At 43.6% G+C, this 13,256-nt stretch overlaps 1 protein-coding gene across 5 annotated transcripts; it reads left to right on the forward strand.

Moving 5' to 3' along the window:
- The first annotated feature begins 20 nt into the window (after positions 1-20).
- Positions 21-13,254, forward strand: TMEM169 (transmembrane protein 169). Of its 5 annotated transcripts, XM_074312921.1 has the most exons (5): positions 21-133; positions 602-728; positions 4,638-4,687; positions 8,058-8,453; positions 10,851-13,254. In XM_074312921.1, the coding sequence occupies exons 4-5, from the start codon at positions 8,183-8,185 to the stop codon at positions 11,471-11,473; spliced, it is 894 nt and encodes a 297-aa protein (XP_074169022.1). In that variant the 5' UTR covers positions 21-133; positions 602-728; positions 4,638-4,687; positions 8,058-8,182; the 3' UTR covers positions 11,474-13,254. The 5 variants fall into 5 exon arrangements, with proteins under 5 accessions (XP_074169022.1, XP_019582607.2, XP_019582603.2 ...); XM_019727048.2 differs by lacking the exon at positions 4,638-4,687; XM_019727046.2 differs by lacking the exon at positions 602-728 and having other exon boundaries at positions 35-133.
- Positions 13,255-13,256: the final 2 nt, after the last annotated feature.

Below are 13,256 nucleotides of genomic sequence, written 5' to 3' on the forward strand. Positions count from 1 at the left end.
CGGCCCCGTCCGCCCCGCCCCCCGGCTCCGCCCGCCGCCGCAGCTCCGCAGCCTCCAAGCGAAAGACTGCTCCCCGGCGGCGGGTTCCTGACGGTCCGCGTTCTCTGCCAGCCTCTGTCCCTGGCACGTGTAGGTGAGATTCCTCGTTCGCTCGTTTTTTTGTTTTTCTGTGTGTGTGTGTTTTTTTTTAATTTCGATGCCATGGGGGCGTTTGCAGTGGGTGACAAAAGGGAAGCAGACAAAAAGCGGGAGTGTGCTCTGTTTTGAAAAATTCAATCCTCAGTGCTATAGCTCTGACGGTTAATTACAATTAAATCTCCAGGGCATCTGGGCAAAGAGACTGCAGCGTGGGAGCCTTGCTGCGCGCGTCCGCGTCCGACGATGCTCTGGCCCCAGCTGCTGTGTGCTGCTGGCTGGGAAGGGAAGGGGCTGGCTTAGCTGGGGGACAAATGCGGCTTCCAGATCCTTGGGTCCTCCGGAAGGGACTCCAGGGATGGGAATGAGGGCGGACGAGGGTACCGTTGCCGTTATCCATAGAAGCGAGATAATAAATGATTTAGAAAATAAACCCCAGCTCATTTCCGCCTCATCTCCCTCTCAGGAATGAAGGGAAGAAGCAACCTTTACCAGATTCGAGATCTGATCCATTTCAGCCAACCTGCATAAATCGATGAGTCCAAAAAAGGATCTTTCCTTGACGGGCACATGCTTCCTGCAAGAATGCATTTGTAGGTGTCTGTTTAGAAGTTATCCTCAATGCAGGGGAGAGATCCTGCTGAGGATGGGGGACATTTCTCATCCGTGTTTGGGTGCCCAGTAACAGTGATGTATTACTCAGATTCTCCTTTTTGTTCATCTTGCGTCGTGCTGTCAAACCAGAGTGAGATCACACCAGGACTGGCTTGGTGAGACTGCCTAAGAACTTTGCAGATGGAGGGGATGGGTCAGGTGCTGTGGTCTCAACAATCCTGGCAGAATGCTATTTCTAAGTCTGTTGTCGAGTATTGTATTTTTCCGTGCTGGGCATTCAAATAATGTAAAAGCAAACAAATGCCGTCATCTTTTGGTTGGGCCCACCACCTAGTTATTCAGCAAACAAATTGGAAATGGGTCTGGTTGAGAGTAGAATCAGACATTTTCTTGCCTGTTCACCCATCCCCTGTCTTTCTTTGAACTTCTTTAAGAAATATTGCCCCTCCGTCTTTGCTGCTGACAGATTCGCATCTGTACTCATTAAAAAGGGAAGAAATCTCTTCCTCTTCCCATTTGCTAGTTTATTTAGGCACCACTTACTTTTATTACTAAGTCAGTTATGTAGTTATGACCAAATTTTTAAAAATTACACCATTACCAAAGAAGTAAATTTATATAGGAAAGTTCAAAGTATCATTGCAGAAAAAATGTAATTCCTGATGCTTTGATCCCAATGACAAAATATGTTTTTCAGCAGGAAGGGAGGTATTGACTCAGTTCTGAGGGATTTCTAATTCCAAAAAAATTCCAGGTTTTCTTTCTTGGGAGGAATGAACACTTTAACTTTCTTTTAAAGATAATTTATGAAAGATAAAACTGAATGTGGTCTGTGACTGGTTGGGCCTGTGGATTCACAGAGCTCTACCAGGGCAGATCAGCGTGTGTCTGGCTGTCCCACAGCCTCTGCGTGGTGGCTAAGTGGACTGAGAGAGGTACTCTGTGGTCCTCCAGTGAAAAAGTGACTGGACTGGCTTTAAGCCAATTCTGACTGCTGAGGATGACAAGGAGCCATTCCTCAGCAGCAAGGAAATTGCAGCATGAGCAATCAGAAAAGCCATTCTTCACAGTCCAGAGAGAACCTATAATTAAGAGGAAAGATGGGGTCTCTTTGAGAGGTCTTTTGTTAAAGATAAAGAGGCAAGTCCTCTTTGCCTCTGCCTCTGACCTCAGTCAGGGTTTAAAAGTCTGCTCACCCCATAAAGCCTGGAGGAGGCACTGCAGTACTTCTGTCTCTTGGCAGCTCTTTGTTTCCAGATTTAAACTCTCCTCCGGGGAACCAGTCCATGCTGCACTGACTGCTTCTGTGGCTGAATCAAATGCTGCTCTTCCCTGCACTCTACATCATTGTCCCCTTTGTCCTGGCGAAAAAGGCATCGTCATGGCCATGATCCATCCACGCTCCCATCCTGTCATACCCCATTAGCACCAACATTCTTCATCTTCTGAGATACTCTTGCTACTCACCCATCTTCCCACCCCTCCCCCACCCTTTCTGCCTGGTGACTTCATTTCTCCCCTCTGCAAAGCAGCTGCTGGCTCAGATTGACAGGGGCCTGTGGGAGTCTCAACATCCAGAGTCACAGAATCATGGTGCCGAAGGAATGTCAATGAGGCATGTCTTCTCACCCCAGCTTGAAGTAAGAGCAGTCCTGAGCCAGCTTACATAAATAAGACCCGTAACCAGTTCACAATGGTCAGCCGATATTTATTGAGCACCTGCCATGTGCCAGGTCCTGTTCTAGGCATGGGGGATACAGTACAGTGGACAAAATATTTAGGTGTCCCCGCCTTTGTAGAGTTTATATTCTGGCATGTATATATGTTGGGAGTAGGAGTGGCAGGCAGAAAGGGTATGTGTGCCATGAGAGGTAAGATAATAAGCAAACAAAACATCAGATAGTGAAGATCAGATCTTACAATAAGGAGATGCTCAAGCTCCTCGCAACCAGCTACCCTCACTGCAACTGCCGGGAGCTATTTCCTCTGCAGATAGTCAGGTCTTCCCTCGGTGATGAACCTGCCTCAGTGGAAGAGCCTATCAGGACCAGGCAGGTTGGCAAATGACGAGAGAAATGCTGCTCACGGGACCATGAAGGAACAGGCTGCAGCCTGACTGTGCTCACAGCCAATTCACAGCAACTGGCTGGAGGCTGAGAGTTTTCAGTTGCTGTTCCATCATCGTTCCAATCACTTGCCAATAGTCTGAGCCAAATTCCCTTTCATTTTTACACTGGTGAGACTGTCTCCCTGAGAGGGGCTAATGGTAATTTTCAGTGGTAAAATGATTAGCATTTTATTTCCTAATTGGCTTACCATGTTTCCCAGAAAATAAGACCTAGCTGGACAATCAGCTCTAATGCGTCTTTTGGAGCAAAAATTAATATAAGACCTGGTCTTGTTTTATCTAGGAAAAATGTCTAAGAGATACATTGTGAGTAGTACGTTTATTTCCCATTGTGGGTATTACTGGGTTCAAGGAACCGATTTTCCCAATTTCCCGACCAACTTTTCTCGGGATTTGGGAACGGGAAAGCAAAAAAAATTCTCGAGAATGGGCAGGAATTCCTGCCCAGAAACCCTAACTATAATATAAGACTGGGTCTTATATTAATTTTTGCTCCAAAAAGATGCATTAGAGCTGATGGTTTGGCTAGGTCTTATTTTCAGGGGAAAAAGGTAGTACATCTAATGGTGGTAAATCAAGATGCCATTGGGAGAGTCTGGCCACTCCAGACAGGTAATATATGGCCCTTTGGGTGACAGATACACGAATTAGAAAAGAACTAAAAGAATAGCAGGACTGGAACAAGACACAGTTCACTGGAGTAGTGATGATTGAAATTGATGATTCTCCACCCTCCCAGCACAGTTCAGGTTCTTGGAAGAGGGAGATGTGTCCATATAGGAAAAGGTGCAAAAAGTCAACTCCTGATTGTTCTTAAACCAATGGAGCAGGCCACCCTGATTTGGAAGCTTTATAATCTGGAGGTGGCACAGGCAGCCCAGGTGTGTTTTGTTTTGGTTGGTTGTCCACTTGAGAGTTTATTTAAATTAGGACTAATTGCAACAATTAAAATCAGGAACTTTCACATGGAATTTCAGACAACCCATACCAAACAGGCTTGCATTTCTCTATGAAAGCAGTTGGCTGAACAGAGTTGGTGTGGTAAGTGGAAGAGAGGGGAGCAGTAACTTCCTAGTTCAGATGAGACCTGAGCTCTTGTTTACCATAGCCCCCACACTCCTTATTGCATCCAGATGCTAAGGTTTGGTGTCCTTGATACTTAGTAGCTCTTTTTCAGCCATACTTCATCCATGTATTTACTTGTGTCTCTGCAATGAACATAAGGTCAGAGGCTTCAAGGCTTCCTGGCTTCTTTATCCACCAAGTTCACTGTTCTGCTGAGTATCTGGATAGGTTTGGAGAAGGCACTGGAACAGGTCTGCTCCAGTGACCACCTGGGAGCAGAGAATTATGAGTAAACTCCAGCGAAATCATGGCTGATGGTGAGAGGTCTGTGAACCAGCAGTGAACCACCACTGTGGAGATGGAGGTGGGGGTTAGTGACTGAGTGACTGATTGGATAGGAACTGACCAGCAGGGACTAGTGACCAGACTTCCTGCTAATGACACAGCCCTACAATGGCACTACAGCTGGGTAGGTATACTCACTTTGTGGTGTTCTAAGTCTTTGGGTTTTTACTGAATGCCCAAGACATGTTTTCTGTTTGGTTGGTTGGTTGACTGGTTGGCTGGTTGGTTTTTTAAATAAAACTCCCTTTTGGGAGAGCACAGAATAGTCTCTAAGTCTGCCCAGGCTGCTATAACAAAAATACCATGTACTGGGTGGCTTAAATAACAAACTTTTTTTTTTTTCTCACAGTCTGCAGGCTGGAAATTCCAAGGTCAAAATGCAGGAAAATCCAGTGTCTGGTGAGAGCCCGGTTAATAGACATCTTCCTGGGTGGCATCTTTCTGTGATCTTACAGGGCATAAAGAGAAAGAAAGCTCTCTGGGGTCCCTCTCATAAGGACATTAATCTCATTAGTGAGTTCTGCACCTTCATAATCTAATCCCAAAGACCCCACCTCTTACTATGATCACATTAGGGGTTAAAATTTCAACATATGAGTTTTGGAGAGTCACAAATATTCAGTCCTTAACAGTATCATATAGAATATTGAACTTTCCAGTGAGTTTCTTGTGAGGCATGAGCCAGCACCCACGTTATTCTTTGTACTGGACAGCTGAGTTTCAGAATTCCTGGCTCACTCAGGAGAATCAAAACTGCTTGAACAACCCATTATCAGGAATGATGCCATTTTATGCTCTATCTCTGAAATGCATATCAAGATCTGCTTATCCCCCAAAGCTGATGTGTCATAAATGAGCTTATTAAGCATAAAGGAGCTTATCAGTGTCTCTTTATTAAACTTTTCTTTGGATTCAGTCTTTGACAAAATCAGCCTAACCCTTAATTGCTACCACTGCACCCCCTCCCCCCCACCAAATCATTAATACAGTCACTTAAAAATATTTTATTAGCACAAATTGGTAACCACAATATTGCCATGGGGATACGAAAGACAGTTTGGAGAATATAATCAATAATGTTGTAAAGATTTTGTAGGGTATCTGATGGACACTTGTCTTATTAGGGAGACCACCTCAGGGAAGATGCCTGATCACTGCACTGTACACCTGAAGCTGAAGTTGAACAATAATGAATGTCAACTACATATATATATATATATATATATATATATATATATATATATATTCACAGGGTGTGGAGTACAACATACGAATAGAATCAGTGGAATTGTAACAGCTATATATGATGTCAGAGGGGTAGTAGATTGGGGGAGGGGGTTATCACTTTGTAAGTGTATAAATGTCTATTACATTTTGTATACCTGAAACTAATAAAGTGTATATATATATATATATATATATATATATATATATATATATACTTTTTTTTTTTAATTGACCACTTACTTGTTCGTCTACTTGTATGGTACCACTTTCTAGAGCTTATAGTCCAGTAGAGGAGATAGACAATAACAAATACAATTTAATAGCAAATATTGATAAGTCTTATACAGGAAATAAGCTGTTAAAATAACAAATAAAATTTAATTACAAATATTGATAAGTCTTATACAGGAAATAAGCTGTTATGATAAAGAATTATGAAAGGCAGGGAAGGGAGATTGTTTTAGGTTTAGTGTCAGGAAGGCCTTAGAGGAGGTGGTATTTGAGCTGAGACGTGGGGAATACAAAGGCCATGGCCATGGGAGGGGGTGGGGCTTGAGCAGCATACCAGCCAAGGCGGACAGCATTTAAGAGGACTTCATGTGGGAAAGCATTTGGTGCGCTTGAGGAACACGTAGGCAGCCAGCATGATTGGAGCATAGGAAGTATACATGAGGATGGTGGTATAACATAGGATGGCAGGATGAGGAGAGGCCAGCTCATGGCGGTTTTTCAGCCACATAAAAAGTTTGGATTTCATTTTTTTAACTGTAGGAAGTCACTGGAGGGTTTTAAGCAGAAAATGGCATATTTTTATTAATGTTTTCCAAATATCTTTTTAAACTGCTTAGTGGAGAATTGATTGCAAGACAGCAAGAGTAGAAGCCAGAAGATAAGGAGCATTTTTCAGAACCATGGCCTCTTAGACCAGAGTGGTTCCAGTGGAGATGGGAAAAGTGGTGAATAAATTCAAGAACTATACGGAAAGTTTCCTTCAAGAATGGCTTAAAACCAGTTATTTTAAGCATGAATTCTAGAGTCTGAGCATGTTCTTTGTAACCTGTTTTTGCCCCTAAGATGACTGAAAACCCTGAGTTAATGGTTTATTGAGGTTACACTGCACAGCATCACATCCATTGATAACCTGTGGACTGGGCATGAGGTGGAAGATGGGTGAAGCCTAACTACCAGATAAAAGAGCAAAGTCCTGTCTCTTCTCTTAATTCTATAAAGTATTGCAAACTGGGGTGTTCTTTGTACCCTCTTTCTTATGGAAGCTAAAAGGAAAGAGAAATGTTCAGAACCTGTTTCTAGGGTAAAATACTATCAGCATAATACAGTGTACAAAAAGGGGGGGTAATTAAGCCTTCCTCTCTTAATGGTTCATATCTTATTTTTTTAAAGTTTTTTATAGGGGAATATTGGGGAACAGTGTGTTTCTCCAGGTCCCATCAGCTACAAGTCATTGTCCTTCAATCTTGTTGTGGAGGGTGCAGCTCAGCTCCAAGTCCAGTCTCTTTAGTTGCAGGGGGCGCAGCCCACCATCCCGTGAGGGAATTGAACTGGCAACCTGGTTGTTGAGCCCGTGCTCTAACCAACTGAGCCATCCGGCCTCCCCTCTAGAAGCTCAGCGGCAGCTCGATGTCTTCAATCTAGTTGTGGAGGGTGCAGCTCACTGGCTTATGTGGGAATCAAACTGGCAACCCTGTGGTTCAGAGCTTGCGCTCTAATCAACTGAGCCATCCGGCCGCCCTCGTATCTTATTTTTGAATAAGCATTTTCCCTTCTGTTCTGTCCTGTCAGGTGAACAAGTGCACACTAAGTATCTGTTACTTGTCCAGTCCTGGGGGTCTTCCCACTGGCAGTGAGGAAGTGTAAGAGCGTTCCTGATTTCCGAAATTTGATAATCCTTTCCTCTCTTCCCACATGTCTGTACCTGGAGAACAAAAAGAGGAGAAAGAGTGTTAAGAGTGAAAAGTGTGCAGCCTCTCCACTGGTCTCCCAGCATGTGAGAACTTTCTGGGATCTTGGGCCAACATGAAATCAGGAGGCAGGTGTTCTTTAGAGAACACTAGGATAGACGTGGTTGGGAAAGCTATGCCATGGTTAGGTGGCTCACTGAAAGTTGCATTCATCCATTTGAGTATAGTGGTAACGTATGACTCGATAGCCAGAAGCCTGGAGAACTGGTCCCAGCCATCTGAATCTTCATCCATGGTGGGAGTAAGAATGGTTCTTAAACCCCATCTGTATCTGTAAGGCTTCCTCATCCAATTTCCTTATACTTGGCATGTCCCCAGCTAGGCTGATGGTTTTGCATAATATCATATGTTTGTATACATGACACAAATATTATTGCAACACATAAAATTTTATTCACAACAATCCCTTCTTGTAAAAGTATTGCTGCAGCACTCCAAAATACAGTGTCATGAGAAATAAAGGGAGATGAAGACTTCTGCCAAGTTGAAGATCATTTCCCAAACCCCTTTCCACGTCACCCTATCCCCTCCCTGTTGATGGCTTTGCTTTCCTATCTTTCAAGTTGAACTCATCGTTGGGACATCTTGGCATAGCTCCATCCAGGAAGAAGCTCTGTGATGTGTGGACTGTAAATTGGCTCAAACAAATCGGACTCTTCACAAGGAATAGCTAGACGTGAGGGCTAGGATGGAAGAGCCGGCACCAGTGGAAGGCCAGGGCCAGCTCCCAAGCCCCTACCAGGGCTCTCTGAGGAAGGCTGTGGCTGCTGCCCTGGCTCTGGATGGGGAATCCACAATGGGTCGCAGGAAAAAGAAAAAGAAGGAGTCCCGTCCGGAATCTGTCATCATCTACCGGTCAGAGAATGAGAAAGTGGATGAGGAGCCTGGGGAATCAGAAGGTGGAGACCAGCCTAAAGAGGAGGAAGGAGACGATTTCCTAGACTATCCTGCCGATGATGGTAAGTCTCTGGGCCCCTTGCTTTAATCAATGGGAAGGAAACCAAATGAAGATCCTCCAGAAGACAGACAGGCATTTGCTCATTGACCTATTTCTTCTTGTTGATACATTTCTTCTCACACTGTTGCAGTCTTCATTCAATGAATTGGCAGTATTTATTTAGCATTTATTATGTTCTCTTCTAGGTGATATGGAGGAGATCTCCGCCCTTTTGGAGCTCCTAGTGTAATGGAAGAGACCAATTTATACTCAAAAATTAGTAATACAATTTTATACAAGCATACTGTGCTAATCATTTAATATACATAAGATAAAGAAACAATAGTTGACTTTCATAATGATTAAGAAAACGCAAATTATAAAAACAAGTTATAGTATTCCTTCACATTTAGGATGGCCAAAAATTGGGTAAAATATAACATTAATGTGAGGAAATGAAGGTATGCTCATATACCTCAAGTGGAAGTAGAATCTGCTTTACCACTTTGTAGGGAAATTTGTCCATATTGACTAAATTCAGAATTCAAAATATGCACACCCTATGTCCTAGAAATTCTCGTTATTTATCCCATGAAACTTTTGCCCACGTGCATAAGGAGACATGTATAAGAATGTTTGCTGCTGCTAATGAAGCTGTGGAGTATCTGTAGCAAGAGATGGATGAGGTAAATCTCTGTGTGGATCGACCGATCTATAAGACATATGCCCACAGTGCACAAGCAGCATCCCTGCGCTCAGAAGGTCAGGGGAAGACAGGCAGTGAACAAGTCAGCAAATGAGAGAGAATTTCAGGTAGTGGTTTGAGTTCCCAAGACAATAAACCACGGTGATGGGAAGATGAGTAACTGGTGAAGGGTACGGGGGAGAGAAGCATGACTGTGCAAGGCCTCTCTGAGGAGGGGACCTTTAAGTTGATCCAAATGACATGAAGGAGCCAGCCATGAAAAGATCTTGGGCGGAGCTTTGACATGAGGGAGGGCAGCAAAGACCCTATGGGGGAAGCGCCATTGCCTGTTTCTGGAATGGAGTTATTTCTGTTAGGGCGTGTAGAGAACAAGGGATGGTGAGAGGAGGTCAGAAAGATAGGCAGGGGCCGAATCATTTGGGGGCCTTGCCGGTCATAGTAAACAGTTTGGGATTTGTTGTAAGAGCAAGGGGAAGTCAATGGAAGACTTTTAAGCAAAGGAGAGACATCATCTTATTTATATATTTAAACAGTCACTCTGGCTTCTCTGTAAAGAATGAATTAGGAGGGGTAAGAGTGGAAGCTGATGAGAAACTGCTGTCTCAATGCAGCCACAGTAGAACTAAGTAGAAGCCGGGACTGGGGTGATAGCAGTAGAGATAGCTGGAGAAGAGGGGCTGGATTCAGAGTGTAATCTGGACCTTGCTGATGGCTTGGAGGTAGGGAGTGAGGAAAGAGGAGTCAAGAGTGATTCCTGGGGTTTTGACAGAACAGAGAGGATAGATGGTGGCGTCATTTGCTGAGATGATGGAGACTGTGAAACCATTAGGTTCTGGGGGAACAGTACACCCTTCTATCTGGACAAAGTCCCTGCCACTATCCTGGGCCCTGCTCTTTGGGTGGCTCCATTCTATCCCTCTTTCAGCCAAGGGGCAAGCAGTCCAACGGCACAGGGAACATGCCAACTTAAAGCCTGTACTCTCCCCATCCCCTCCACTTCTAGACTACATTTTATATACCAAGAACCAGAGACTTCCCTGTTTTAGTATCTCCAACCTCACTTGTAGAGTGTCCAAAGGATGGCTGTTAGTGTGGTGGTGGTGGTATGCATGGTATATATGTGGATGTATGTACATGGTGTGGTGTGTGTGTGTGTGTGTGTGTGTGTGTGTGTGTACAGAGCTTGGATACAAAGGCTGGGACATCCATAGTCAAGTGAGGGGACCCCCCCCCCAGGGAAACAGAGAGATAGGAATGAGAAGGGAAGGGGTCTGGGCTGCCCAGAAGTAAAATATGCACATAATACAATCTTCATCCACAGTAGCTGATACTCATTAGCAATATTTTCACAACACTTGTAAACTAAAAATAAGATCACAAAGTGGTGTTTGTAGTATAGTTCTCCACACTCCTCCATATCACAGAGATTGTGACAAGATTGAGGCCCAGAAAGTAGAGCGAGAATGTGAAAAACAAGTTTAACCTGCTTCATAATTTTACCAGTGTGGATTGAGAGTTCAGTGTGGGAATAAGGATACCAGTGGTCACCCTTCTAAGGGATACCTGTTGAGTCCATCATTGAATCACTGACTTTGGTACCATGCTAGATGCTATAAAAGTAGACATTCATCATCAGCCCCAGCCTCGGGAAACAACACTGTGATGAAATACCCACTCCGTTGATCTTGACTTCACCTCTTTGATGCACTGCAGGTATGTGGAACATGCCTTTGGACAGCCGCTATGTCACATTAACGGGGACCATCACACGAGGGAAGAAAAAGGGTCAGATGGTGGACATCCATGTCACATTGACAGAGAAGGAGCTTCAGGAGCTGACCAAGCCTAAAGAGTCGTTGAAGGAAACAGCACCTGAAGGCAGAAAGGCCTGCCAGATGGCGGCGGACCAGGGGCCCCATGTGGTCCTCTGGACACTGGTCTGCCTACCTGTGGTTTTTCTCCTGTCTTTCATTGTCTCTTTTTACTATGGCACTATCACCTGGTACAACATTTTCCTCGTGTACAATGAGGAAAGGACCTTCTGGCACAAGATCTCATGTTGCCCCTGCCTCATTCTCTTCTATCCAGTACTCATCATGACCATGGCCTCTTCCCTGGGCCTCTATGCTGCTGTGGTCCAGCTCTCGTGGTCCTGGGGAGCATGGTGGCAAGCTGCCCGGGACATGGAGAAAGGCTTCTGTGGCTGGCTCTGCAGCAAGCTAGGTCTGGAGGACTGTTCTCCCTATAGTATTGTGGAGTTGCTTGAATCTGACACTATTTCAGGCAATCTCTCCAACAAGGACCCCACCCAGGAAGTAGAAACTTCCACTGTCTAATCTCCCAGCACCTTGCTTCCTTCTCTGGTTCCAGTAGTCTGTATATCATTCAATTTCAGAAGATTCTTTCTTGAAATTATCCCCTCCCCTTCACAGTTCTGGAAAATTCTAGCCCATGTTGATCTGCCCTACCATCTTAATGGTTCCAGGAGGGCAGGGAACAGAAAAGCAATTTATGTGAAAGCAGTTCATCCAATGCACAAACTTCTTCATTCCCTGCCCTAAAATGACAATTTATCTGGGATAGGGAGCTCAGCTATGTGTCAGTTCAGGAGCTTAAAGATTTTACCGGTGCCTGGAACCCAGGGAAGTATGTGATTAAATGTGACAGGGAGAATAAGGAGGCTCTGAAGAGACTAAGTCCACCAGTAGATAGGGATGGAGTGAAACATTAATGAAGAAGGGCTACCAAAGTGGAGCAGAATGTAAAGATTTGTGTGTATCACTTAGAGTTTTATTTAGCTGCATATAATTAACATCCCAAAATAGAAGTTTCTTTTTTTCTTGTATAAAAGAAATCTGAAGGCAGACCGTCAGGGGACCCAATGGAGTCATCGGATCTAGACCTCTTTTATTCCCCTACCATTAGTGAGATGTGGTCCTCAACACCCCAGAGCTGACTACATCTGCAGCCATCACATCCATTTTTCTGGCAGAATAGAAGAAGGGGCAAAGAAGAGAATGTTCTCCCTGGTCAAGGAAGTCCCACTCAAATACTCTTATATCTCATCAGCCAGACTTTAGTCACATGACCTCATAAACAAAAGAGGCTGGGAAATGTAGTATTTTGACTGGGCAGTTATATGCTAGGCTAAATATTGGGATTGTGTTAATTTAAAAGAAAAGGGAAGAATGTCTATTTTGGTAGGCAAGTAAAAATCTCAGTAATTATTTAAATACATTCAGATTCTAAACTGCTAATATAGATTTATTTATTTATTTATGCCTGAGTCTTACAGAGATTTTATATATAGATACTAGCTATATATACTATGTATATGTTATACATAGATATTATTATAGTAACTCATGTACCTTGCAATTAAATGCCTGTAGTGTCATGTGGTTTCAGGGTTTTTTAGAAAGGAAGAGTAAACAGTTGAGTACAACTATGTGATAGTAGCATAACTTTTATCTTAGTAGTGAAAGTGGGACTGGATGGTGGTATTTAGTCTACTCTACAGATTAGACTGTGAAGGAGGGATTGCATCTGTCAAACTATCCACCCCAACCTCAACAGGGATTGGTAGCCCTAAGCATGAAGAAGACAGAGTTGGCTCAAAACCTCACTCAGAGCCTTACTCACTCAAACCTTTCTGGAATTTAACAACAAACAATTTTGGCTGTGCTGACACACTTGTGTCTTCCTGACCACCAGGGAGAGTAAACCAGATGAATCCAGAGTAATAGGCTCTGAACTTTTTTTTTTTAAATTCATTCCTGAGGGTTATTTCCAATTTTTTAAAAAATTGAATCCTAACAGGTCAAGCAGATTTTGGGGGCTTGGGTCCTTATAAGACTAGCTGGTGCTCATTTCTTATTCATGTCACAGGAAATTGTTGAAAGAAATGCTCTCTCAGAGACCAGGGACATTTGCCTAACGTATGGTGCTGAACTCCTCCTTCAGAAGAACCCCACCCTTTGAAAAAATAACTTATTCATTTGACCAAAACAAAACTCTGCCCAACATTTTTGAAGATAATCCTGGTGCTGTTTGGTGCTTTTGCAGAGACATAAACAACTGAAATGTAAACAAAAAAATAAAATCGAATTAACATTTGTT

The sequence above is a fragment of the Rhinolophus sinicus genome, linkage group LG01, assembly GCF_036562045.2.
Source record: "Rhinolophus sinicus isolate RSC01 linkage group LG01, ASM3656204v1, whole genome shotgun sequence".
Taxonomy (NCBI): Eukaryota; Metazoa; Chordata; class Mammalia; order Chiroptera; family Rhinolophidae; genus Rhinolophus; species Rhinolophus sinicus.